The sequence below is a fragment of the Arachis stenosperma genome, chromosome 9, assembly GCF_014773155.1.
Source record: "Arachis stenosperma cultivar V10309 chromosome 9, arast.V10309.gnm1.PFL2, whole genome shotgun sequence".
NCBI lineage: Eukaryota > Viridiplantae > Streptophyta > Magnoliopsida > Fabales > Fabaceae > Arachis > Arachis stenosperma.
Genome location: NC_080385.1, coordinates 19,129,359 through 19,155,464, shown reverse-complemented (window position 1 = coordinate 19,155,464; position 26,106 = coordinate 19,129,359). Strand labels below are relative to the sequence as shown.

Sequence of the window (26,106 nt, the reverse complement as noted above, 5' to 3'; positions counted from 1 at the left end):
CTCATTGCCAGCACTAGAATCATTATTTGGGGTAGTTGGTGACTGCCTTCCCTTTTCTCGAATGACATGTAGCTGCATTGTAGTAGTTGTGGTGTGAAATGTTAATATTTGGTCCCTATTTTTTAATTTCTCCAAAAGTTTACTTCTTTTTCCTGTTTTTGTGGTGGTTCAGCTTTTGCTGCTATCATTAGTTGTCTATGTGCCATTGGATGGAGATGAGAATGTAGGAATGCCTATCAAGGTATGGACTTTCTATCTAACCTATTTGGTTAGTGGTGATGTCATTGATATGAATTGATTCATAGCTTTTTCCTCATTAAATGAAAGATTTGGTTATTCAATTTTTTGGTCGGTTCATGTTCTTGCTTAGAATTTTTTGTAGTTGCTGTTAAGTTTCAGTTTTAACTCATTATCAGATCTGCATTTGTTATCTGTTGAATTGTTTGTTGCATGTATTTTTGTTTTTTTCATGAATATATTTTTAATTCTTTACTTTGTTTATATTCAACAAATTCCTAGACTTTTTATACTATTATCTGTGTTCTGAAACACGTCCCCTTATCTATGTTTGATGTTATATTCGCATGAAAATGTGGTCTGGATACATAATGAGGTTGTGCTCTGTATTATTCATTGGAAATTCGAAATTTTGGAGTCATTATCAGCATATGAGGTTTCAATCTCATCTATACCATGAATGTTGATGTCATTGACAGATTTGTACTTATCTTTGTGTATAATTTTTTCCCCAGTCATCTGCTGGTTTGAGTTTTTCCTTACCTTACCAATTTATAGCAACTCTGATTGTTATCAGTAGAATCATTTTTTGGGATAGTTGATTATTGCCTTCCTTATGTTCTTATGAGTTCTAGGTGCACTGTAGTAGGTATTGTGTCATATCTCAATTTCTGGTCGCTATTTCTTGATTTTTTTAAAGTTTCACTTGTTTTTCTTGCTTTTGTGTTGCTTAGGTTTTTGATCCTATGATTAGTTGTCTATATGCTATTCAATGGAGATGACCATGTGAGAATGCCTATGAAGGTATGGGCTTTCTATCAAACCTATTTGGTGAGTAGTGATGTGATTGATATAAATTGATTTTCCCATCAAAATGTGTTTTCCATATGTAATAAGGTTGTGCTATATATTCTTGGAAATTTAAAATTTTGGAATCGTTATCAAGGTATGAGCTTTCAGTCTCATCCTTTTCGTGGATGTTGATGTGATTGACAGCTTTTATATTAATGTTTGTGTATACTTTTGTCCCCATTTATCTCTTTTCTCCAATTTATTGCTACGCAGGACATTTACTAACTTTCATTGGCAGGACTAGAATCATTATTTGGGGTAGTTGGTGACTGCGTTTCCTTTTCTCGAATGACATGTAGCTACATTGTAGTAGTAGTGGTGTGAAATCTTAATTTTTGGTCCCTATTTTTTTTCTTGAAAAGTTCACTTCTTTTTCCTGTTTTTCTCTTGGTTCAGCTTTTGCTGCTATCATTAGTTGTCTATATGCTATTAAATGGAGATGATCATGTCAGAATGCGTATGAAAGTATGGGCTTTGTATCAACCCTATTTTCTTACTTGTGATATGATTGTTATGAATTTATATATAGCTTTTTTCTCATTGAATGAAAGATTTGGTTATTCAACTCAATTTGATTCTCATTTTTTTTAAATTATTTATGTAAAAATTATTTGCTATTTCACCTCTTGAAAAGAAATGGGGTCTTTCTCCTGAATTTGAGATGTCATTCCCAATGGATTTGGCTTTCGTAGATTAAGATTGTATCATTTTGCTATTTTTTCCCCACTCATCTGTTGGTTTGAATGTATCCTGACCTAACCAATATATTCTAACTCACAATTTCTGGTCCCTATTTCTTGATTTCTTCAAAGTTTCATTTGTTTTTCCTGTTTTTGTGTTGGTTCCGGTTTTGGTTCTATGATTAGTTGTCTCTATGCTATTGAATGGAGATGAGAATGTTGGAATGCCTATGAAGGTATGGACTTTCTATCAAACCTATTTGGTGATTACTGATGTGATTGATATGAATTGATTCATAGCTTTTTCCTCATTGTACCTAATCTATTCATGAGTGGTTATGTGATTCACAAAAAATGATGTGTAACCTTTTGTTTATTTGTTTTTTTTTTCAGATTCAACTGAATTGGATTAGATTTATCTCTTGGTTGTTTTAATTCTGTTTTATTCTTCAGCTGTTAGATGGAGATATAGCTACTTGGCCTCAGGTTAACACGTTCCTTGAGAAAAAAATGTCCTTGGTTGAGTAAAATGTGTTCATGCTATTATTTGTCTAACTAGCACATGTCCCTAGCCAAAGAAAAAACTATCCAGCCGCTGGTCTTCCCATGAAAAAGTGTTCTCCACACATAATAAGGTTGTGCTATATATTCTTTATTGGAAATTGAAAATTTGGGTATCATGATGAATGTATCAGCTTTCATTATCATCTATTTCATGAATGTTGATGTGATTGACATGTTTCTATTCATGTTTGTCTATACTTTTGTTCCCATTTATCTGTTGTTTCAATTGTATCCCTACCTAACACATTTACCAACTCTGATTGCCATCACTAGAATCATTGTTTGGTGTAGTTGCTGACTGCATTTGCTATGGCCTAATGACATGTAGCTGCAGTATAGTAGTTGTGGTGTGATATATCAATTTCTGGTCCCTATCTTTTTATATCTCAAAATTATCAATTATTTTTCTTGCTTTTGTGTTGTTTCAGCTTTTGCTCCTATGATTAGTTGTGTATGTGCCATTGAATGGAGATGAGAATATGGGAATTTTTATAAAGGTTTGTGCTTTCTATCCCATCTGTTTGGTGAGTTGTGATGTGATTGATATGAAATGAATCATTGCTTCTTACTCATTAAATGAAAAATATGGTGATTCAACTCAATTACCCTCCATTTCCCTCCTGAATTTGAATTAAAAAATGTGACATTGTGTCCTGAATTTTTTCTATAAAAGGAATGTGGGTGAAGCACATTGAATGCACAAACATTCTGCTGTGTTGTATTTCCTCCTAAGTTATATTTATTTATCTCAAAAATTTACTGTTTACATTTTGATCTATTTCATCAACTCATTTTATTTCCTTTCTTTTTATTGCAATGCCTCCTCCATTTGATATGATTTCTAAGATGCATCCTCCTAGAGAGGCTTGGAGGCTGAAAGTTAGGGTTCTAAGGCTTTGGGTTGTACCCTCTTTTGGTAACCATGAGGTTCCTAACTCAATGGAGATGATTCTCCTTGATGAGCATGTTAGCCCCTATTAGCTTCTCTTTTAAATATGGTCTTACTTGTTGTTTTTTTAAGTTTTCAACTTTACATTATGTGTTTGATTATTCTGATTTTGTTCTTTTGTTCCATTTCTAGTGTGGAAAAATACAAACTACAGTCAAGAAACCACTGCTTAATAGGTTTAGGGATCATATAGTTGAAGGACAAGTTTATAGAATGGCATATTTTACTGTTGTGTCAAATCATGGTAGTTATAGAGCAACTTCTCATGAATTCAAATTGGTTTTCCTTCACCGAACCACTGTTGTAGCTGTTGATGAAGATGTAATCCCTAAGACTTGTTTCAACATGTTTCCTTTTTCTGAGCTGTTGAACATGACCCAAGATTATGATTTCTTAGTTGGTGTGTATAACTTCTTGCTTTTCTGTTATTGAAATTTTTTTAACAAATCATTTGAATAGTTAATAGATTGTGTTTATTTGGAATAGATGTCATTGGTCATTTAACTTCAGTCGGAGAAGAGAAAGAATATGCAAAAGAGGGGAAAATTGTGAAAATGATTGCATTGGAATTAACTTCGAAAGAGTATATTCATTGAGTTATTTTCTGCTGCTTTCTCTTTATCTTTTAATGATTTCTTTTGCTTATTTTCTGTTTTATTCTTTGTTATCTTTTGAGTTTCAGTCTTACAGTGCGATGTGCATTGTTTGGGGATTATGTTAATCAAGTGAATCATTTTCTTGTCTCTGGCTATGTGGAGCAGCCTGTTGTGGTGATTCAGCTTGCAAAAGTCAAGTTCTTTAGGGGTATTTTTTTTTGTACATCTCATGGCTGCTAGAGGTATTGTCTCCAATAAAGTTTGCTAGACTCTTTCTTTGTTGTTGTGTAGGTCAAGTAGGTCTTCAAAATGTGATGTATGCCACTCAAATGTTATTTAATCCTGATATTCCTGAAGTTGTTGAGTTCAGGCAGAGGTTAGCATGCTTTATTTAGTTGATGTTTATTGTATTCTTTATTTACAAGCTATCTGGAGTAACAAGTACAAGTATTTGCATTGATTTTTTTTAGTATGATTGAGCAAGGTGTCAATGGTACCCATCCGCTGTTTATTGCAAATGAGGGTAAAGTTCTCTCATTGGAAGATGATTTCATGCGTTTAACTAGAAAATACACTATTGAAGAGCTTCAAGATAACAGTCAGGTTGTTTTCTTTTGAGTTAGTTGTGTTTCTGTTTCTTTTATACACAAATGAACCGAAAAAGAAAATCAAACAAGAACTTCCAGATCTGTTTTTTCATTCATGCTGTTAATTAACTTTGAAATGCCCATTGGATAGGAGGGTTCTTTTATCATCTTTGGTGCAATTCAAGGTATTGTTGAGGATGGAGGTTGGTGGTATTCTACTTGTGTGTGTGGAAAGGGTATCTATCCTCAAAATGGTGCATATTACTGTGATTTTTGTTTGAAGCACATAACTAATGTGACTCCAAGGTTAAAAAATTTGTTGAAAATATTTTCTCATATTGTAGATTGGATTGTTTATAAAAATAAGGTTTCCTGATTCTATTTAGCTGAATGATGGTGTACTTTTTATTTTTTTCTCTATGCAGATTTAAAATTAAAATAACAGTTGAAGATCATACTGGGGAGGGTATTTTCCTACTCTTTGATCGTGAGGCATCTTATTTGCTTAAGAAGTCATGTGCTGACTTGTTTACTGAGGTTCAAAGAGATGCAAGTGTATGTTTTTAGTTCTCTTTTATGTGTTGTTCAGTTTATGGTTTGGCATATTTATTATTCAAACACTATATTTCTTATGTATTACTGTCAAAACAGCTTATATGTGGGGATACTTATCCTCCCATATTTCAAGTGCTCATTGGAAAGAAGTTGCTGCTCAAGGTTGATACCAAAGGTGTCCCACATGATACATTTTATGGGACTTTCCGAGTTAGGAGAATTTGTGATGATTCCACTATTATTGCGATGTTTGAACTTTCCGATTATGACGCTGATGACAAGTCTACTCCAAAATAGGTTAGATATACATACAAATATTTTTAGATCTTGTTAATTCATGCTTAATTTTTTATTTTTTATTTATGTATCTTACTGTGGTGAATTTCTGTTCTGCTCTTATGTATTTTTAAACTCTTATGGCATATGAATAGGAGCATGATTTACACAAATCTGTTCCTTATGGAAAAGGAGATGTTGGTATTAAGAAGGAGTTTTCAGATACTTTTATGAAAAGTGAGAAAGATGTTGGTGAGTGTCCTGGGATTTTGTGTAAATCCCCGATTCTTATAGATTTTTTAGCTGGAAAACAGGCTGCTGTTTCTGGAGTGACTGAGTTTGTTGCCTTAAATGATGGTGAACATAGAAAAGAAGAGAAAACACCCAGCAATAATACTGTTAGTGATGATCTTTCTGCTGAACTCGATATATTGCTTAGCTCAGTGGAAAAAGAAACTCAGGTACTCATGGATAATAATTTTTCTTCTTATTCCTATCTGTGGTGTTCCTAACTGTATTTTGTATTCTTGAGTCACTTTAATGCCTTTTTTTTATTTCTTTGTCATAGGAGGTGTTGTCCCATGTTGTTGATGCATCTTCGCAATATGGAGAGAAGCTTATTCATGAGAATCATGTTGTCACCTGCAAGGGTAAGAGAAATTTGAATCCGAAATTTGAAGAGGCTGCTATTGATGTAGATGGGCGTGGGTTGAAGGTTGCCAAGGTTAATGGAGTTTGATTGAAGGTGTGGAATTGAGCTGCTGTGTCTAGGTGTAGGTGTTTTATGTATTGTATATCTATAAGTATTTAGGAAGGCTTGTGATTGCAAATAGGTGGACATGTAATGATGCTGGCTGGATGTTATTTTGATTTCACTTTTTTGGATTGTGTCCAACAAATAGGACTGTCAGATATAGGGGTTTTCCTTCTGTGTTGGCTCGGGTAATGTGCCAAGTTGGTCTATTCTCAACTCCTTTTTTTGTAATAGTGACTCTGCTAGGGATTGGACACATTTTCAATGTTGTACTCTCTTTATGTTACATACTAGGATATGTGGTCATATTTTGGAATACTCCTTATCATAGGGGTGATAGGCATATGTAATTGTTTATATCACTATCAATCAATGTTTTAATGAAATGCAGCAGTTCTTATTTGTATCTCTTTATTGTTGTATAACTTTATCTTTTTATGTTGGTTAGTTATTGCTGTTCATTATAATACTCTATTTCTTTTATTTTATGCGTTATCAGAGGTGTGAATGTTTATATGAGTTCTTTGTTGGTGTCTTTGACAACTTTTGCTGCCAGCCATCCCTTTCCCTCCCCCCTTCCTTTTTTTTTCCAATTGTTGCTTATAGTAACTTAATAGGAACTTAATGATGTGCATGTGTTTTTGGGACTGAATCAGGCGTACTTCTTGGCTTTTATGTTTCAACCACTTGTTTTCTTTAGTACAAGTAACACAGATGTCTCATAACTCTATTCGTGCTAGAGAATATAGGCGAAATTCTTTAAAAAGAAAGCGAAAGCAAAGTCAACATCGAAATGCAAGAGGTTAGTACTGAATTGACTTTCATGATATTTTTAGTCTTTTCTACTCCAATTTTTAGTGATTTTATATCTATGTGAGTGTTTGTAATTTTTCTTCATTTTGTAATGCTTTAGAGGTGCTTGATTCCTCGATGCCTGCCCTCAATTTGAATGATTATATGGGTAATTTTTATTGTTCTCTTTATGTTTTTGTACTTAATCTTTGTGTTTATAATAATCGATCTGTTTATTTTATATGTTTTCAATGTTTCTATTTCTTCTTATGTTTTAGAAAATTTATTTGAGGTGTCCCAGAATGTTAATCAGAGTTCAAGTTTTATTTTGTCAGGTATAATAATATCTTTAACTATTTGATCCATGTCTGATTTTTTTCCGTTAAATTATATTTTAAGTTTCTTTGATTTATGTCTAATAGCAAATGTTTTTAAGTCATTTATTATTGTTTTTTTATGCTGTTACACCTAAAAGGGTTAGCTTAATTATTAGTAACCTATAAAATTTATAATTAAACATATGTTTATACTTCTCTACTTTGTCTCTTTTTAAACATAATTACTGCGATTATAAAATTCTTTATTTAATCGTTTAGATCAATAGATAGGTTTATTTTATATAGTTCTTTCAAACTTACACAAGGACTAGAGGTTATTAAATTGTTTAATTAGTGTTTATTTTTGTCTTGAAGAATAATAAAATCTTGAACCAATAGAACCGGATGTACGTCAGTAAAAGATATAAAGTAGTCAAAAATGAAATAAAGTGACTATTAGGTCCATCCTTATATTTTTCGCCTTCAGATTAATTAGGCCTTGAATAAAAAAATAAATATTAATTTGGTCCTTCAAGATAGTGAACCATGAAATTTAGTGTCATACTTGGATGTTCTTACTAATTTTTATGATGTGAAATTTAGTGTCATACTTGGATGTTTGATGAGCGGATAATTTATACGCTTTTTGGCATTGTTTTTAGTATGTTTTTAGTATGATTTAGTTAGTTTTTAGTATATTTTTATTAGTTTTTAATTAAAATTTACTTTTCTGGACTTTACTATGAGTTTGTGTGTTTTTCTGTGATTTCAGGTATTTTTTGACTGAAATTGAAGGTTCTGAGCAAAAATCTGATTCAGAGACTGAAAAGGACTGCAGATGCTGTTGGATTCTGACTTCCCTGCACTCGAAGTGGATTTTCTGGAGCTACAGAAGCCCAATTGGCGCGCTCTCAACGGCATTGGAAAGTAGACATCCTGGGCTTTCCAGCAATATATGATAGTCCATACTTTGCTCAAGATTTGATGGCCCAAACCGGCGTAGCAATTCGGCCTCAGAAATTCTAGCGTTAAACGCCGGAACTGGCATAAAATTTGGAGTTAAACGCCCAAACTGGCATGAAAGCTGGCGTTTAACTCCAGAAAAGGTCTCTACACGAAATTGCTTCATTGCTCAGCCCAAGCACACACCAAGTGGGCCCGGAAGTGGATTTTTCTGTCATTTACTCATTTCTGTAAAACCTTAGGTGACTAGTTTTACTATTAATAGGATCTTTTGACATTGTATCCGTACCTTATGACCTCATGACATTTTTACACGTTTCTTTGTGTACTTTCCACAGCATGAGTCTCTAAACCCCATGGTTGGGGGTGAGGAGCTCTGCTGTGTCTTGATGGATTAATGCAATTACTACTGTTTCTTATTCAATCATGCTTGCTTCCATTCTAAGATAACACTTGTTCTTAATCCGGATGAATGTGATGATCCGTGACAATCATCATCATTCTCAACTATGAACGTGTGCTTGACAACCACCTCCGTTCTACCTTAGATTGAGTAGTTATCTCTTGGATTCTTTAATCGGAATCTTCGTGGTATAAGCTAGAACTGATGGCGGCATTCAAGAGAATCCGGAAGGTCTAAACCTTGTCTGTGGTATTCTGAGTAGGATTCAATGACTGGATGACTGTGACGTGCTTCAAACTCCTGAAGGCGGGGCGTTAGTGACAGACGCAAAAGAATCACTGGATTCTATTCTGGCCTGATTGAGAACCGACAGATGGATAGCCGTGCCGTGACAGGGTGCGTTGAACATTTCCAATGAGAGGATGGGAGGTAGCCACTGACAACGGTGAAACCCTACATATAGCTTGCCATGGAAGGAGCCTTGCGTGTTTGATGAAGAAGACAGTAGGAAAGCAGAGATTCAGAAGATGGAGCATCTCCAAAACCCCAGCCTATTCTCCATTACTGCAAAACAAGTAACAATTTCATGTTCTTTTGCTTTTCGCAATCAATCCTGATAATTTCTGATATCCTGACTAAGATTTACAAGATAACCATAGCTTGCTTCAAGCCGACAATCTCCGTGGGATCGACCCTTGCTCACGCAAGGTATTACTTGGACGACCCAGTGCACTTGCTGGTTAGTTGTGCGGGATTGCAAAAGTGTGATTGCAATTTCGTGCACCAAGTTTTTGGCGCCGTTGCCGGGGATTGTTCGAGTTTGGACAACTGACGGCTTATCTTGTTGCTTAGATTAGGACTTTTTATTTTTAATTGGTTTAGAGTCTAGTTTCATATTCTAAGTTTGGTGTCAATTGCATGCTTTTGTTTTCCTTTTAAAATTTTCGATTTTACATGTTCTTAGTCCCTTTTTGATTCATAAAAATTCTAAGTTTGGTGTCCTCTTTGTGTTTCTCTCTTAAAATTTTCGAAAAATTAGTGTTTGATTTCTAAAAATTTTAAGTTTGGTGTCTTTTTGTGTTTTTCTCTTTCCTCTTTTTAAAAAATCAAATCTTTTTCATAAAAATTTTTCAATCATATCTTTTTAATTGCTATTTTCAAAATCTTTTTAATTAACTACTTGATTCAGTTCTCAATTTGCTTTGATCTTATTTTCTTTTTTATTTTTGAAACTTTTTTTATTTTAATTTCCTTTTGTTTTATTTTTTTTGGTTATTTAAAAAAAAAAACAAAATTTATCTGTTTGCAGTCATTATCATTTCCCTTTTGTCCATTATGGACTTAAGTGGAATTAATCAGTCCAAAAGGACTCTGGGGTCATATGCTAACCCCATTACAGCTGCATATGGGAGTAGCATCTGCACACCTCCCATCAAAGCAAGCAGCTTTGAGCTAAATCCTCAACTCATTATCATAGTGCAGCAAAATTGCCAGTATTCCGGTCTTCCACAGGAAGAACCTACTGAGTTTCTGGCACAGTTCTTACAAATTGCTGACACAGTACATGATAAAGAGGTAGATCAGGATGTCTACAGACTATTACTGTTTCCATTTGCTGTAAAAGATCAAGCTAAAAGGTGGTTGAACAACCAACCTACAGCAAGCATAAAGACATGGAAACAGTTGTCAGACAAATTCCTGAATCATTTTTACCCTCCAAAGAGGATGACACAGCTAAGGCTGGACATCCAAGGCTTTAAACAAGAGGATAATGAATCCCTTTATAATGCTGGGAGAGGTATAGAGGTATGCTAAGGAAATGTCCCTCTGAAATGTTTTCAGAGTGGGTACAGTTAGACATTTTCTACTATGGGCTTACAGAAAAAGCTCAGATGTCTTTAGACCACTCAGCTGGTGGATCTATACACATGAGGAAGACAATTGAAGAAGCTCAAGAGCTTATAGACACTGTTGCTAGAAACCAATACTTATATTCTAGCAATGAGTTCGTTCCAAATGAGGAAGTCATGACAGTAGTCACTGACCCTAATCCTCAAGAACAGATAATTGAGCTTAATCAACAATTGCTCCTGATGACAGAACAGTTAGCAGAATTTAAAGAGATGCTCCATGAAACTAAAGTTGCTAATAAGAGCATAGAACTACAGTTGAATCAAGCAAAACAGCAAATATCTAAACAGATAACAGAGGAGTGTCAAGCAGTTCAATTGAGGAGTGGAAAGACCTTGAATAACACTGCTCAAAAGAGCAAAATGCCAAACAAGGAACAATTGACAGAGGACAAACAAACTACTGTTCAAAATCCCTCTGAGGACAGTAAGAGCCCAGAGAGGAATACTTTTGGCGTTCAAACGCCAGAAAGGGAAGGAAAGCTGGCGTTAAACGCCCATTCCTTGCCCAGTTCTGGCGTTCAAACGCCAGAAAAGGGAGAGAAGTTGGCGTTTAACGCCCAAACTTCACCCATTCCTGGCGTTCAAACGCCAAGGGAAAATCAGACACCTGAGAGTGCTGACAGTAATCCCTCTAAAAAGGCTTCTTCAACTACTTCTGTAAGGAATAAACCTGCAGCATCTAAGGTTGAAGAATATCAAGCTAAGATGCCTTATCCTCAGAAACTCCGCAAAGCGGAACAGGATAAGCAATTTGCCCGCTTTGCAGACTATTTAAGGACTCTTGAAATAAAGATTCCGTTTGCAGAGGCACTTGAGCAAATACCTTCTTATGCTAAGTTCATGAAGGAAATCTTAAGTCATAAGAAGGATTGGAGAGAAACTGAAAAAGTGTTTCTCACTGAAGAATGTAGTGCAGTCATTCTAAAAAGCTTACCAGAAAAGCTTCAAGATCCTGGAAGCTTTCTGATACCATGCACATTAGAAGGCACTTGCACCAAGACAGCCCTATGTGATCTTGGAGCAAGCATCAATTTAATACCTGCATCTACTATCAGAAAGCTTGGGTTGACTGGAGAAGTCAAACCAACCAGGATATGCCTCCAACTTGCTGATGGCTCCATTAAACATCCATCAGGCATAATAGAGGATATGATTGTCAAGGTTGGGCCATTTGCCTTTCCAACTGACTTTGTGGTGCTGGAAATGGAAGAGCACAAGAGTGCAACTCTCATTCTAGGAAGACCTTTCCTAGCAACTGGACGAACTCTCATTGATGTACAAAAAGGAGAAGTAACCTTGAGGGTCAATGAGGATGAGTTCAAGTTGAATGCTGTAAAAGCTATGCAGCATCCAGACACACCAAATGACTGCATGGGCGCTGACATTATTGACTCTCTGGTAGAAGAGATCAATATGGCTGAAAGCCTAGAATCAGAGCTTGAAGACATCTTCAAAGATGCTCAGCCTGATCAAGAAGAATCAGAGGAGGCAAGGGAATTTTCGAAAATTCCTCAGGAAGAGGATAAGCCTCCTAAGCCTGAACTCAAACCACTACCACCATCCCTGAAATATGCATTTCTGGGAGAGGATGACACTTTTCCAGTGATTATAAGCTCTGCTTTAAATTCACAGGAAGAGGAAGCACTGATTCAAGTGCTAAGGACACACAAGACAGCTCTTGGGTGGTCCATAAGTGATCTCAAGGGTATTAGCCCAGCTAGATGCATGCACAAGATCCTATTGGAGGATAATGCCAAACCAGTGGTCCAACCACAAAGGAGGCTAAATCCTGCCATGAAGGAGGTGGTGCAGAAAGATGTCACTAAATTACTAGAGGCTGGGATTATTTATCCTATTTCTGATAGCCCCTGGGTGAGCCCTGTCCAAGTTGTTCCCAAAAAGGGAGGCATGACAGTGGTTCATAATGAAAAAAATGAACTGGTTCCTACAAGGACAGTCACAGGGTGGCGCATGTGTATTGATTACAGAAGACTCAATACAGCCACCAGAAAGGATCATTTTCCTTTACCATTCATAGACCAAATGCTAGAAAGATTAGCTGGTCACGATTATTACTGCTTTTTGGATGGCTATTCAGGCTACAACCAAATTGCAGTAGATCCTCAGGACCAAGAGAAAACAGCATTCACTTGCCCTTCTGGCGTGTTTGCCTACAGGAGGATGCCTTTTGGTCTGTGCAATGCACCTGCAACCTTTCAAAGGTGCATGCTCTCTATCTTCTCAGATATGGTAGAAAAATTTCTGGAAGTCTTCATGGATGACTTTTCAGTATATGGAGACTCATTTAGCTCCTGTCTTAATCACCTAGCACTTGTCTTGAAAAGGTGCCAAGAGACTAACCTGGTTTTAAACTGGGAGAAATGTCATTTTATGGTGACTGAAGGAATTGTCCTTGGGCACAAAATTTCAAGTAGGGGAATAGAGGTGGATAAGGCAAAGGTAGAGGTAATTGAAAAATTACCACCACCTGCCAATGTTAAGGCAATCAGAAGCTTTCTGGGGCATGCAGGATTTTACAGAAGGTTTATAAAGGATTTTTCGAAAATTGCAAAACCTTTGAGTAACCTGTTAGCTGCTGACACACCATTTGTGTTTGACACACAGTGTCTGCAGGCATTTGAGACCCTGAAAGCTAAGCTGGTCACAGCACCAGTCATCTCTGCACCAGATTGGGCATTACCATTTGAATTAATGTGTGATGCCAGTGATCATGCCATTGGTGCAGTGTTGGGACAGAGGCATAACAAACTTCTGCATGTCATTTACTATGCTAGCCGTGTTCTAAATGATGCACAGAAGAATTACACAACCACAGAAAAAGAATTACTTGCAGTGGTCTATGCCATTGACAAGTTTAGATCCTACCTAGTGGGATCAAAGGTGATTGTGTACACTGACCATGCTGCTCTTAAATACTTACTCACAAAGCAGGATTCAAAACCCAGGCTTATAAGATGGGTGTTGCTTCTGCAAGAGTTTGATATAGAAATAAGAGACAGAAAAGGGACAGAGAACCAGGTAGCTGATCACCTGTCCCGAATAGAACCAGTAGCTGGGGCGTCCCTCCCTTCTACTGAGATCTCTGAGACTTTCCCAGATGAGCAACTCTTTGCCATTCAGGAAGCTCCATGGTTTGCAGATATTGCAAACTATAAAGCTGTGAGGTTCATACCCAAGGAGTACAACAGAGTGCAAAGAAAGAAATTAATTTCAGATGCCAAGTATTACCTCTGGGATGAACCATATCTCTTTAAGAGATGTGCTGACGGAGTGATCCGCAGATGTGTACCCAGAGAAGAAGCACGAAGGATCCTATGGCACTGCCATGGATCACAGTATGGAGGACATTTTGGTAGTGAGCGAACAGCCACTAAAGTTCTCCAGTGCGGCTTCTACTGGCCTACTCTCTATAAAGATTCCCGAGAGTTTGTGCGTAACTGTGACAGTTGCCAAAGAGCTGGTAACCTGCCTCACGGATATGCCATGCCTCAACAAGGGATATTAGAGATAGAATTGTTTGATGTATGGGGAATTGACTTCATGGGGCCATTCCCACCATCATACTCAAACACTTACATTCTGGTGGCGGTGGACTATGTATCTAAGTGGGTAGAAGCAATTGCTACACCCACTAATGATACCAAGACCGTGCTCAAATTTCTCCAGAAACACATCTTCAGCAGATTTGGTGTTCCCAGAGTACTAATCAGTGATGGGGGCTCTCATTTCTGCAACAAACAGCTATACTCTGCTATGGTTAGATATGGAATTAGCCATAAAGTGGCAACTGCGTATCATCCACAGACAAATGGGTAAGCTGAAGTCTCTAACAGAGAGCTAAAAAGAATCCTAGAACGGACTGTGATAGCCCGAAGAAAGGATTGGGCAAAGAGCTTGGATGATGCTCTGTGGGCATACAGAACAGCATTCAAGACTCCTATAGGAACCTCTCCATACCAACTGGTGTATGGGAAGGCCTGTCATTTGCCTATGGAACTGGAACACAAAGCCTACTGGGCAACCAGATTCCTAAACATGGATGCACAGTTAGCTGGTGAAAAAAGATTACTCCAGTTAAATGAGCTAGAGGAGTTCAGACTCAATGCCTTTGAAAATGCAAAAATTTATAAGGAAAAGGCAAAGAAATGGCATGACAAGAGATTGTCAACTAGAGTCTTTGAGCCAGGACAAAAAGTTCTGCTCTTTAACTCTAGGCTCAAGTTGTTTCCAGGAAAACTCAAATCCCGGTGGAGGGGTCCGTATGTGATTACAGGAGTCTCACCATATGGGTATGTTGAGCTTCAGGATACTGATTCTGACAAAAAGTTCATTGTTAATGGACAGAGAATCAAGCATTATCTTGAAGGAAATTTTGAGCAGGAATGCTCAAAACTGAGACTTGAGTGATTTTCAGTGAAAGTCCAGCTAAAGACAGTAAAGAAGCGCTTGCTGGGAGGCAACCCAGTCATTAGAAGGTTGTATGAATTGTTCTTACAGAGGCAAGTATCAAAAATGAAGGAATTCACAGAGTTACAGAAGGATTCAGCTCAAAAAGCAGAGAAAATGAGCTTACTGGCGAAAAAACGCCAGTAAGGGGCATTTTTGGCGTTAAACGCCAGAATGGGTACCATTCTGGGCGTTTAACGCCAGTAATGGTACCATTTTGGGCGTTAAACACCAGAATGGGCACCATTCTGGGCGTTTAACGCCAGGTATGCAGCATCCTGGGCGTTTTGGAAAAACGCCCAGTGATAAAGGATTTCTGGCGTTTAACGCCAGCCAGGGCACCTGGCTGGGCGTTAAACGCCCAGAAAGGGCACCAAGTGGGCGTTAAACGCCAGAATGGGTGCCATTCTGGGCGTTTAACGCCAGAAAGGTGGGGGGACCACAGTTTTGTTTTCAAATCAGATTTTTTCAAACTTTCCTTTTCTTACCCATATTTTTCTACAAAAATACATTTCAATCTCTCATCATTCACTTTCAAATCTTCAAAAATCAAAACCATTTTTCAAATTTATTTCAAATCAATTACAAACATTGTTCAAAAATTTCACCCTTTTCTCAATTTCTTTTCATATCTTCTCAAATCTCCTTTCAAATTCCTCCTTTTTTTCGAAAACTCCCCTCCCCACCTTATAAATACACGTTTGTTCCCCCTCTTCCAACCACACCATTCGAATTTCCTCTTCCTCCCCCTCTCTTCTCTCTTTTCTTTTGCTTGAGGACAAGCAAACCTCTAAGTTTGGTGTGCTTTTTCCGTGATCACTAAGCCAAGATTCATCAATATCATGGCTCCTAAGGGAAAACAAACCAATTTAAGAGGCAAGAAAGAGAATAATCCAAAGAATCTTTGGAATCAAGAGAAGTTCTTAACCAAAGAACATGAAGACCATTATCACAAAATAATGGGTCTGAGGTCAGTGATCCCGGAAGTTAAATTTGATTTGAAAGAAGATGAATATCCGGGGATCCAAGAGCAAATTCGAAACAGAGGATGGGAAGTTCTAACCAATCCTGAGACAAAGGTTGGAAGGAACATGGTTCAGGAATTCTACTCAAATCTGTGGCTGACAGATAAGCAGAGAATGACTGGAACCGCTTACCATACCTACAGAACCATGGTCAGAGGGAAAGTTATGTACTTTCATCTGGACAAAATAAGAGAAATCTTCAAACTACCTCAACTGCAAGATGATCCTGATTCCTTCAATAGGAGGATGGTGAGAGTAGATAAGGGGTTGGATCAGGTTCTAGAAGACATATGTCTCCCTGGGACTAAATGGATAACCAATTCAAAGGGTGTCCCAAACCAACTCAAGAGGGGAGACCTCAAGCCAATTGCAAGAGGTTGGCTAGACTTTATTGGGCGTTCCATATTGCCCACTAGCAACCGTTCTGAGGTCACCATCAAGAGAGCAGTGATGATTCATTGCATTATGCTTGGAAAAGAAGTGGAGGTCCATCATGTGATTGCTTGTGAGATCTACACAATTGCAAATAAAAATTCCACTGAAGCCAAACTGGCTTACCCAAGCTTAATCTCCTTGCTCTGTAAAGAGGCTGGGGTGAAGATGGGAGTAGATGAATTCATACCCATTGAACACCCAATCACCAAGAAGTCAATGGAAGGACAAGTGCAAGACAACTCTATCAAAAGGAGGGCGCATGAGTTCCTCCCTGAATTTCCTGAAATTGGCTACTGGGCCAGCCTGGAAGCATCTATCACCAAGTTGCAAGAGACTATGGAGCAACTTAAGGAAGAACAGCAGAATCAGAACTGCATGCTCTGCAAATTGCTGAAGGAACAAGAGAAGCAGGGGCGTGAAATCCAAGAGATGAAGCGCCAAAAGCTCTCCTCTCAAGCTGAGGGAGCATCCACTTCTCAAAATCAAGGTTGTTGAGTCCTAACTCTGTGAAAACCTCTATCATTAGGAGCCTATTTTTGCGTTTTTCTTTTGTTTTCTATTTTTATTTTTAGTCTCATCTTATATCTATATTTGAGTCTTGTTCTTAGTTCATAATTAATAAAATTTATGCCTTAAAGTTATGAATGTCCTATGAACCCATCACCTCTCTTAAATGAAAAATGCTTTAATCACAAAAGAACAAGAAGTACAGGATTTCGAAATTTATCCTTGAAACTAGTTGAATTAGCTTGATGTGGTGACAATACTTTTTGTTTTCTGAATGAATGCTTGAACAGTGCATATGTCTCTTGAATTTGTTGTTTTAAGAATGTTAAAATTGTTGGCTCTTGAAAGAATGATGGAAAAGGAGAACTGTTATTGAGGATCTGAAAAATCATCAAAATGATTCTTGAAGCAAGAAAAAGCAGTGAATACAAAAAAAAAAAAAATTTCGAAAAAAAAAAGAAAGAAGAAGAAAAAAAAAGAAAAGGAAAGAAATAAAGTGGTGAACCAAAGCAAAAAGAGTGTGCTTAAGAACTCTGGACACCTCTAATTGGGGACTTTAGCAAAGCTGAGTCACAATCTAAAAAGGTTCACCCAATTATGTGTCTGTGGCATGTATGTATCCGGTGGTAATACTGGAAGACAGAGTGCTTTGGGCCACAGCCAAGACTCATACACTAGCTATGTTCAAGAATCAATATACTTAACTAGGAGAATCAATAACAATATCTGAGTTCTGAGTTCTTATAGATGCCAATCATTCTGAGCTTCAAAGGATAGAGTGAGATGCCAAAACTGTTCGGAGGCAAAAAGCTACTAGTCCCGCTCATCTAATTGGAACTATGTTTCTTTGATATTTTGGAGTCTATAGTATATTCTCTTCTTTTTATCCTATTTTGATTTTCAGTTGCTTGGGGACAAGCAACAATTTAAGTTTGGTGTTGTGATGAGCGGATAATTTATACGCTTTTTGGCATTGTTTTTAGTATGTTTTTAGTATGATTTAGTTAGTTTTTAGTATATTTTTATTAGTTTTTAATTAAAATTCACTTTTCTGGACTTTACTATGAGTTTGTGTGTTTTTCTGTGATTTCAGGTATTTTCTGACTGAAATTGAAGGTTCTGAGCAAAAATCTGATTCAGAGACTGAAAAGGACTGCAGATGCTGTTGGATTCTGACCTCCCTGCACTCGAAGTGGATTTTCTGGAGCTACAGAAGCCTAATTGGCGCGCTCTCAACGGTATTGGAAAGTAGACATCCTGGGCTTTCCAGCAATATATGATAGTCCATACTTTGCCCAAGATTTGATGGCCCAAACCGGCGTAGCAATTCGGCCTCAGAAATTCCAGCGTTAAACGCCGGAACTGGCATAAAATTTGGAGTTAAACGCCCAAACTGGCATGAAAGCTGGCGTTTAACTCCAGAAAAGGTCTCTACACGAAATTGCTTCATTGCTCAGCCCAAGCACACACCAAGTGGGCCCGGAAGTGGATTTTTTTGTCATTTACTCATTTCTGTAAAACCTTAGGTGACTAGTTTTACTATTAATAGGATCTTTTGACATTGTATCCGTACCTTATGACCTCATGACATTTTTACACGTTTCTTTGTGTACTTTCCACAGCATGAGTCTCTAAACCCATGGTTGGGGGTGAGGAGCTCTGCTGTGTCTTGATGGATTAATGCAATTACTACTGTTTCTTATTCAATCATGCTTGCTTCCATTCTAAGATAACACTTGTTCTTAATCCGGATGAATGTGATGATCCGTGACAATCATCATCATTCTCAACTATGAACGTGTGCTTGACAACCACCTCCGTTCTACCTTAGATTGAGTAGTTATCTCTTGGATTCTTTAATCGGAATCTTCGTGGTATAAGCTAGAACTGATGGCGGCATTCAAGAGAATCCGGAAGGTCTAAACCTTGTCTGTGGTATTCTGAGTAGGATTCAATGACTGGATGACTGTGACGTGCTTCAAACTCCTGAAGGCGGGGCGTTAGTGATAGACGCAAAAGAATCACTGGATTCTATTCTGGCCTGATTGAGAACCGACAGATGGATAGCCGTGCCGTGACAGGGTGCGTTGAACATTTCCAATGAGAGGATGGGAGGTAGCCACTGACAACGGTGAAACCCTACATATAGCTTGCCATGGAAGGAGCCTTGCGTGTTTGATGAAGAAGACAGTAGGAAAGCAGAGATTCAGAAGATGGAGCATCTCCAAAACCCCAGCCTATTCTCCATTACTGCAAAACAAGTAACAATTTCATGTTCTTTTGCTTTTCGCAATCAATCCTGATAATTTCTGATATCCTGACTAAGATTTACAAGATAACCATAGCTTGCTTCAAGCCGACAATCTCCGTGGGATCGACCCTTGCTCACGCAAGGTATTACTTGGACGACCCAGTGCACTTGCTGGTTAGTTGTGCGGGATTGCAAAAGTGTGATTGCAATTTCGTGCACCAATGTTCTTACTAATTTTTCATACGGCAAAATCTTCGAAGACTTATTAACCCAATATTCTAAAAAAAATTCGTGTTGATATGTTTACTAAATTTTAATATGTAAATGTAAATATTAAAATATTTGATACTTATTTTAATAATTCTATAAATTCTAAAGAATTAAGAAAGTTGAGTATAAAACTAAAATTAAGTAAAATAAAAATAAAATCATTTACTTGTGTATGTATATAATATATAGAATAATCAGGATGTAGATTTATAACTAAACACAACAGTTTCGTGGTGTTCCTTATGCTTGCCTAGCAATGAGACATGGGTTCAATACCCATTGGAAGGATTTTTGAATATTGGATTTGATATTTAAATGCTGTTGAAGGATCCAAGACTTGCATTTGTTGTGAGCACAGTCTGTTCATGAATATTGGATTTTGATATTTAAATGATGTTGAAGGATCCAAGATTTGCATTTGTTGTGAGCACAGCCTGTTCATGTATTGCATCGAACCGGCGCCACTTTTGGTTGGTTTCGTGTGATTTGTGACGAACGGGTCGAAATTTAAAGTCGGACTGGCCGAACTGTCGGTTCGATTTATTCATCGATTTTCCGAATGAATCGGCAGCTCTGGTCCGGTTCTTGCTGCTATCTTTTTACGTCATAATCAGTAATTTAGATTATTTAATTTTAACGTTCGTAGTTAGTATCAGTGATTAAAATAATAAAACAAAGTGTATTCTAATGTTGTTAAAAGTGAAACTCATTTTGAATGTGCATTTAGTTTTATTTATATTTACTTAGTTCATAAATGAATGTTTTATTTTTATTGATTTTCGTATTTTATTATATTTGTACTGTTCACATTCCATGTTCATTATTAGATAATTAATTGATTTCTTTTTGAATGATTTATTTTTGTTTATATTTGGTTGTCGAATTTATCTTTACGTAAGTTTGTCTTATTCTAAATCAAAATGGATGATATAGACCAATCAGAAATATATGATCCTTTCGTAAATTCATTCAGTCAAGTTGGTTCTGTTATTGATCATCCTTTGTTCTTGCAAAGTGAGATACAAGGTACATTCTCTTTCTTAAATCATATATTAATCAAGAATAGTAAAATAGAAACTTTATTTATTTAGTTCTAAAACATTCGATTGTGATTATGTCATGAGATATTATTCAATTAGTGTAAAATGTAAATAATATTTTCTGACGTATTTTTCTCACAAAACTCAAATGAGTAAAGTATTTATTTTATATTATATCTTTATACTAATAGTTTATTCATTTTGTGTTGAGTCTATTTCGTGTCATGTAATTCAGATGAAATTTTATTATTGTTGGGTATATTTTTCTCGATTTTATGTTTACCAGGCTGCCTTGATGTTGGTGACCCTAACTATGAATGTTCAATTTGTGGCGCGTGTTTCTGGTTATTAGAACGTGTTGAAAGAGATTCTACAGTTAATCATCCTATTTTTACTGTTTGTTACTCAAAGGGAAAAATTCAGTTACCTTATCTCCAAAGGCCCCCAGATCTGTTGTATAATTTGATCAATGGAGATGATAGCAAGAGTTTGTATTTCCAAAAAAATATTCAATCTTATAATAGTATGTTTGCCTTCACGTCTCTTGGCGGTAAGGTATTGGATTCAGTGAATGATGGGAGGGGTCCACCGCAGTTTATAATAAGTGGTCAAAATTATCATCGGATTGGAAGTTTGCTCCCAAATGCTGGTGAGAAGCCTAAATTTGCGCAATTATACATATACGACACTCAGCATGAGATAATGCATAGGCAGCAAATCTTTGGGTATGTGTGTTTGAAACATTGTTGTTTAGTCTTTCTGTTGTATTTTCCTGATGTTTTACTGTTATTTGTATTGGAAAACAGGTTTATAGATGTGACTTCATAGTTATACTGTGTTTTGTTTATAATGTGCTATTAGTCATTTTTTTCTAATAATTATATATCAAAATATCTTACAATTGTATTTTATGTGGTTTTTAAATATATTTTTTGTGGTTAATATATATTTCTTTTAGGCAAACATCTGAGATAGATAAAGAATTGATAACTGAGTTGTTGCAAATGATCGATACTCATAATGTCATAGCACAGTCATTTCGAAGAGTTAGAGAATTCTATCAGTGTCATCCATCTGAGATTTTCTCATTGAAGTTGTATTTGCAACGGAACGTTGATCGAAGAATGTACAGTGCTCCCTCTTGCGATGAAGTTGCTGCTTTAATTGTTGGCGATTTTGATTCGTCGGACCATGATCGTGACATTATTGTTCGATCTACTGCTGGTCAGTTGCAACGTATATATGAAACTCATGCTCTATATTGGCCCTTACAGTATCCTCTGTTGTTTCCATATGGTGAGGATGGTTATCAGTTGAATATTGGTTATCAGGTCAATAGTCTGGATATGTTCCTGGAAGGAGAACAATAGTTCCTCTCAGGGAATTCATATGTTTTCGTCTACAGATTAGGGAGCATGAAGATGGAATTATTCACAAGTGTAGGTGGTTGTTTCAACAATTTGTTGTTGATTGTTTCACGATGATTGAGTCCCAGAGGTTGTATGACATTAGAATGAAGCAAAGTACAATTAGAGGAGAAGTTCTTCAAGGAATAGAGGAGGCTATGTGTCGTGGTGATGATGAGGCTTCTTCAATTGGGACACGAATTATTTTGCCTTCCTCCTTCACTGGTGGTAGACGTTATATGTTTAACCGTTGTCAGGATGCCATGGCAATTTGTAAACATTTTGGCTATCCAGATTTATTCCTCACTATTACATGTAATCCAAATTGGCCTGAATTCCAGCGGTTCACAGAGCGAGAGCGAATTCCCATCGCTGATCGTCCTGATATCTCTTGTCGTATTTTTCATGCCAAGTTGAAGTACCTCCTTAGCGATCTCAAGGAAGGTGTGTTTTTTGGTCCACTTAAAACAGGTATGTTCTTTTCTCACTAAGCATTTCAATTTTTGTTTGTTGTTGTCGGACATGCAGTTGTTTGGTTCTTTAGTATGTTTTTTGTATTTTTTAGGTATGTATACTATTGAGTTCCAAAAAAGAGGTCTACCTCATGCACACATGTTACTCTGGCTTAATGGAGAAAGCAACTTACAAAGTGTCAAAATTGTTGATGAATTCATTTGTGCCGAGCAACCCAATGCACAGAAATTTCCATCTCTTTATAATGTCGTCACCAAGTACATGATCCATGGTCCTTGTGGTGCACTTAGACCGAGTTCTCCTTGCATGAAAGATGGTAAGTGCCCAAAATTTTATCCAAAAAGATTCGTTGACCAAACGAGTTTTGATGAAGATGGGTATCCAATATATAGACGTCGTAATATGGGTGTGACGGTGAAAATCAACGATGTCGATATTGACAACAGATTTGTTGTGCCATATAATCCACTGTTGTTAATGAAATATCAAGCTCACATAAATCTTGAGTTTTGTAACAAGTCAAATGTCATTAAGTATCTTTTTAAGTATGTTAATAAGGGTCCGGATCGGGTGACTGCAACTGTTGGAGAAAGATATGATGTTGGTGAATCTTCTCTGGTGGTTGATGAGATCAAACAGTATTATGATTGTCGTTATTTTTCACCTTCTGAATCCATGTGGAGAATTTTTGCTTACGATATTCATCAAAGATGGCCGTCGGTACAGAGGTTGACTTTTCACTTGCCAAACCAGCAACATGTTGTATTCGATGATGCTGATAGCACTACTCATGTTTATTTGCGCAACAAAGATTTGCTTACGATGTTTACGGGTTGGATGATGGCCAACAGGCGGTTCACGGAGGGGCGGTCTCTAACATATGTTGAATATCCAGGTAAATTTGTATACTGTTTGAAGAGCAGGGAGTGGAAACCAAGACAGAGGGGATTCTCTATTGGAAGACTGAGTTTCGCTCATCCCTCATCCGATGAAATTTTCTACATGCGGATGCCTTTGAATGTGCAGAGAGGTTGTACCAGTTTTCGAAGTATAAGAACTGTGAATGGTGTTACTTATGATACATTTCAAGAGGCATGTTCTGCCATGGGTTTCTTGATAGATGATAACGAGTATGTTTCTGCTATCAAGGAAGTCGCCGAGTTAGCGTCAGCTGCACAGTTAAGGAGGCTTTTGTGATCTTGCTGCTATCTGGTTCCATGGGAAGACATCTATCAGTTTGGGAGCAAACTTGGGCTTATTTGTCTGATGATATTCTTTATCGCAGAAGACATGAGCTGCAATACCCTAGTACGATTTTTTGATCATCGTGAATTTATTACATGACAAGTGGGCCCACACGCATGCACACAGTAGATAAGTTATATTATGGTGTTAATATTTATTAATTATTGTTAAACGTAGATCTAACTATGAGTCAGGATGAGTTACAAATGTTTGGTTTGTTGGAGATTGAGAAACTATTGCAGAGTAATGGAAAATCATTGAGAAATTATGCTGGTATGCCAGTTCCTGATAACTCTTTAGTCTCTCAATTTAGCAATTTGATGCTACTACGTGAGTTACAGTATGATACTGTTTCTTTGTCTCGGGAGCATGATGCAAATATATTAAAGTTAAATGAAGAACAGAGGGTGGTCTACGATAAAGTTATTGATTGTGTTTTGAATAAGAGACATGGATTCTTTTTTGTGTATGGGTTTGGTGGCACTGGAAAAACTTTTTTATACAGAGTTTTGTCAGCTAGATTGCGATCTGAGAAAAAGATTGTTATTAATGTTGCTTCTAGTGGTATTGCTTCTCTGTTGTTACCGGGTGGTAAGACGGCACATTCTATGTTCAATATTCCTGTTGAGCTTACTGAAGACACTGTTTGCCGGATTAAGAAGGATAGCTCAAAGGCTGAGGTATTTCAAATTGCTGATTTGATTATTTGGGATGAGGCACCCATGACTAACAAATTAGCATTTGAAGCGCTCGATAGGACGTTGCGTGATATAATGGTTTCGGTCTCTGATAGGAATAAAAATTTACCTTTTGGTGGGAAGGTGGTTGTTCTTGGTGGTGATTTTAGGCAGGTCTTGCCAGTTATTCCAAAAGGTTCGCGTGCTGAGATTGTTATGGCTTCCATAAATTCTTTTGTTCTTTGAAAATATTGTGAAGTTTTGCGATTGACAAAAAATATGAGGTTAGGAATCGGGTCTGAACAATCAACTGCTCAGGAGTTAAGGTTGTTTTTAGATTGGATACTTCAAATCGGTGAAGGTCGATGTGGAACAGTGGTTAACGATAAACTTTTTGTTGATATTCCTTCTGATCTAATCATTCCTGTCTTGGAAAATCCAGTGGAAGATATTGTAAATACAATATACCCGAATTTGGTTCAGAATTTTCGTGATCCAAGTTTCTTCCAAGATAGGGCAATACTCGCTCCAACTGTCGACAATGTTGAAGAGATAAATAATTATATAGTTGATTTGTTGCCCGGTGAGGAGAAAAATTATCTCAGTGCTGATTCGATATGTGGTAGTGATGCCTATTCTGATGTTGATGTTGATTGGATAACTGTTGAATTCTTGAATCAGATTAGGTGTTCTGGTCTACCTAATCATTCGTTAAAGTTGAAAAGAGGCGTTCCTATTATTTTGTTGAGGAATATTGATCCGGCCGGTGGTTTGTGTAATGGGACTCGACTTGTCGTGCGAGATCTAGGGACAAATGTCATTGGTGCAGATATTGTTTCTGGTAGCAATGTTGGGGACAAAGTTTTTATCACCAAAATGAGTATGATTCCTAGTGATATGGTTATACCGTTTAAATTCCAACGCCGTCAATTTCCGGTTTCTCTGTCCTTTGCGATGACAATCAACAAAAGCCAGGGTCAGACATTATCAACGGTCGGTTTGTTCTTGCGTCGTCCTGTGTTTTCTCATGGTCAACTTTATGTAGCTCTTTCCCGGGTTCGGAATAGAAATGGTCTTAAGATTTTACTTTGTGATGAAGGATTAGATGATGCTGGTAGGACTGAAAACGTTGTCTTTAAGGAAGTTTTTGATAAGATATAATGTTGTTTGTTGTTATATCTTTTAATCTTGTCTCTGTAATTTATAGTTTCTTGATTTTTATCCATATTATATCTTTTGTTAGAATTTTTTATTTTTTGTGTGTTCTATTTATTATTTTTTATTGTTATTTTGGTTCTAATATTTATGCCAAAGTCTAATTTGATGTCTGATATTTTAAATATTTTGTTTCAGTGTAGAATAATTTTGCATGATCTTAATATTTTTTCACTCTTAAATTTGATACAAATTCTTTGTATCAGGAAATATTTTTTATTAAAATATTGAGATTTAAAGTACTTAATTATGTGGTAAAATGTTAAGCATTTATTATACTCTATCAGTGTTCTTCTTTTATATTAACCTTTGATTTCTATATAATATAATCAAATGTTCTATATAAATATGGGATGGGATGTTCTATAAGCAGATAATTGTAGTTCTTATTTAAAAGATACTCTCTTCTTTAGTTGATAAATTTGATGATTCGTATTTTCGTATTTTTTTCCTTTTTTTATAAAAAACTATATTTTAAATACAGTTATGTTGTTTGCTGTGGAAAAGCCATTTTTTTAGCATACCCGTGGTTTCCTCTATGATGTAGAGAGCTATTTGCGTTTTAGGCCCGCATACATCCAAGCTGGATGTTCTTCTCCAGTTTGGCTTCTCCTCAGGAAGTGTATGTGCTCTTCTTTACTTTCGCCGCCAGCTGT

The 26,106-nt window shown here is 36.7% G+C and overlaps 2 protein-coding genes and 1 long non-coding RNA gene across 3 annotated transcripts; all 3 read left to right on the top strand.

Annotated features, from left to right (window-relative positions):
* The first annotated feature begins 3,962 nt into the window (after nucleotides 1-3,962).
* LOC130947749 (uncharacterized) lies at nucleotides 3,963-4,723 on the top strand. Its single transcript, XR_009072789.1, has 4 exons — nucleotides 3,963-4,086; nucleotides 4,170-4,254; nucleotides 4,349-4,481; nucleotides 4,617-4,723. It is a non-coding gene; the product is annotated as an uncharacterized LOC130947749 (long non-coding RNA).
* Nucleotides 4,724-20,313: 15,590 nt separating this feature from the next.
* LOC130949200 (uncharacterized) lies at nucleotides 20,314-23,510 on the top strand. Its single transcript, XM_057877989.1, has 5 exons — nucleotides 20,314-20,419; nucleotides 20,720-21,158; nucleotides 21,392-21,764; nucleotides 21,839-22,310; nucleotides 22,405-23,510. Exons 1-5 carry the CDS (start codon nucleotides 20,314-20,316, stop codon nucleotides 23,508-23,510), a joined length of 2,496 nt encoding a protein of 831 aa, XP_057733972.1.
* Nucleotides 23,511-23,530: 20 nt separating this feature from the next.
* On the top strand, nucleotides 23,531-25,396 carry LOC130949199 (uncharacterized). Its single transcript, XM_057877988.1, has 3 exons — nucleotides 23,531-23,621; nucleotides 23,736-24,431; nucleotides 24,525-25,396. Exons 1-3 carry the CDS (start codon nucleotides 23,531-23,533, stop codon nucleotides 25,394-25,396), a joined length of 1,659 nt encoding a protein of 552 aa, XP_057733971.1.
* The last annotated feature ends 710 nt before the right edge of the window (nucleotides 25,397-26,106 follow it).

Bases quoted from the DNA above. Each gene is read 5' to 3' on its own strand.
- LOC130949200 (XM_057877989.1), top strand. From the start codon at position 20,314: ATGGATGATATAGACCAATCAGAAATATATGATCCTTTCGTAAATTCA. The intron at 21,765-21,838 runs GTCAATAGTCTG...TTTCGTCTACAG, and splicing joins AGTTGAATATTGGTTATCAG to ATTAGGGAGCATGAAGATGG. The intron at 22,311-22,404 runs GTATGTTCTTTT...TGTATTTTTTAG, and splicing joins TTTTGGTCCACTTAAAACAG to GTATGTATACTATTGAGTTC.
- LOC130949199 (XM_057877988.1), top strand. From the start codon at position 23,531: ATGGGAAGACATCTATCAGTTTGGGAGCAAACTTGGGCTTATTTGTCT. The intron at 23,622-23,735 runs GTACGATTTTTT...TGTTAAACGTAG, and splicing joins ACATGAGCTGCAATACCCTA to ATCTAACTATGAGTCAGGAT. The intron at 24,432-24,524 runs GTTCGCGTGCTG...ATATGAGGTTAG, and splicing joins CTTGCCAGTTATTCCAAAAG to GAATCGGGTCTGAACAATCA.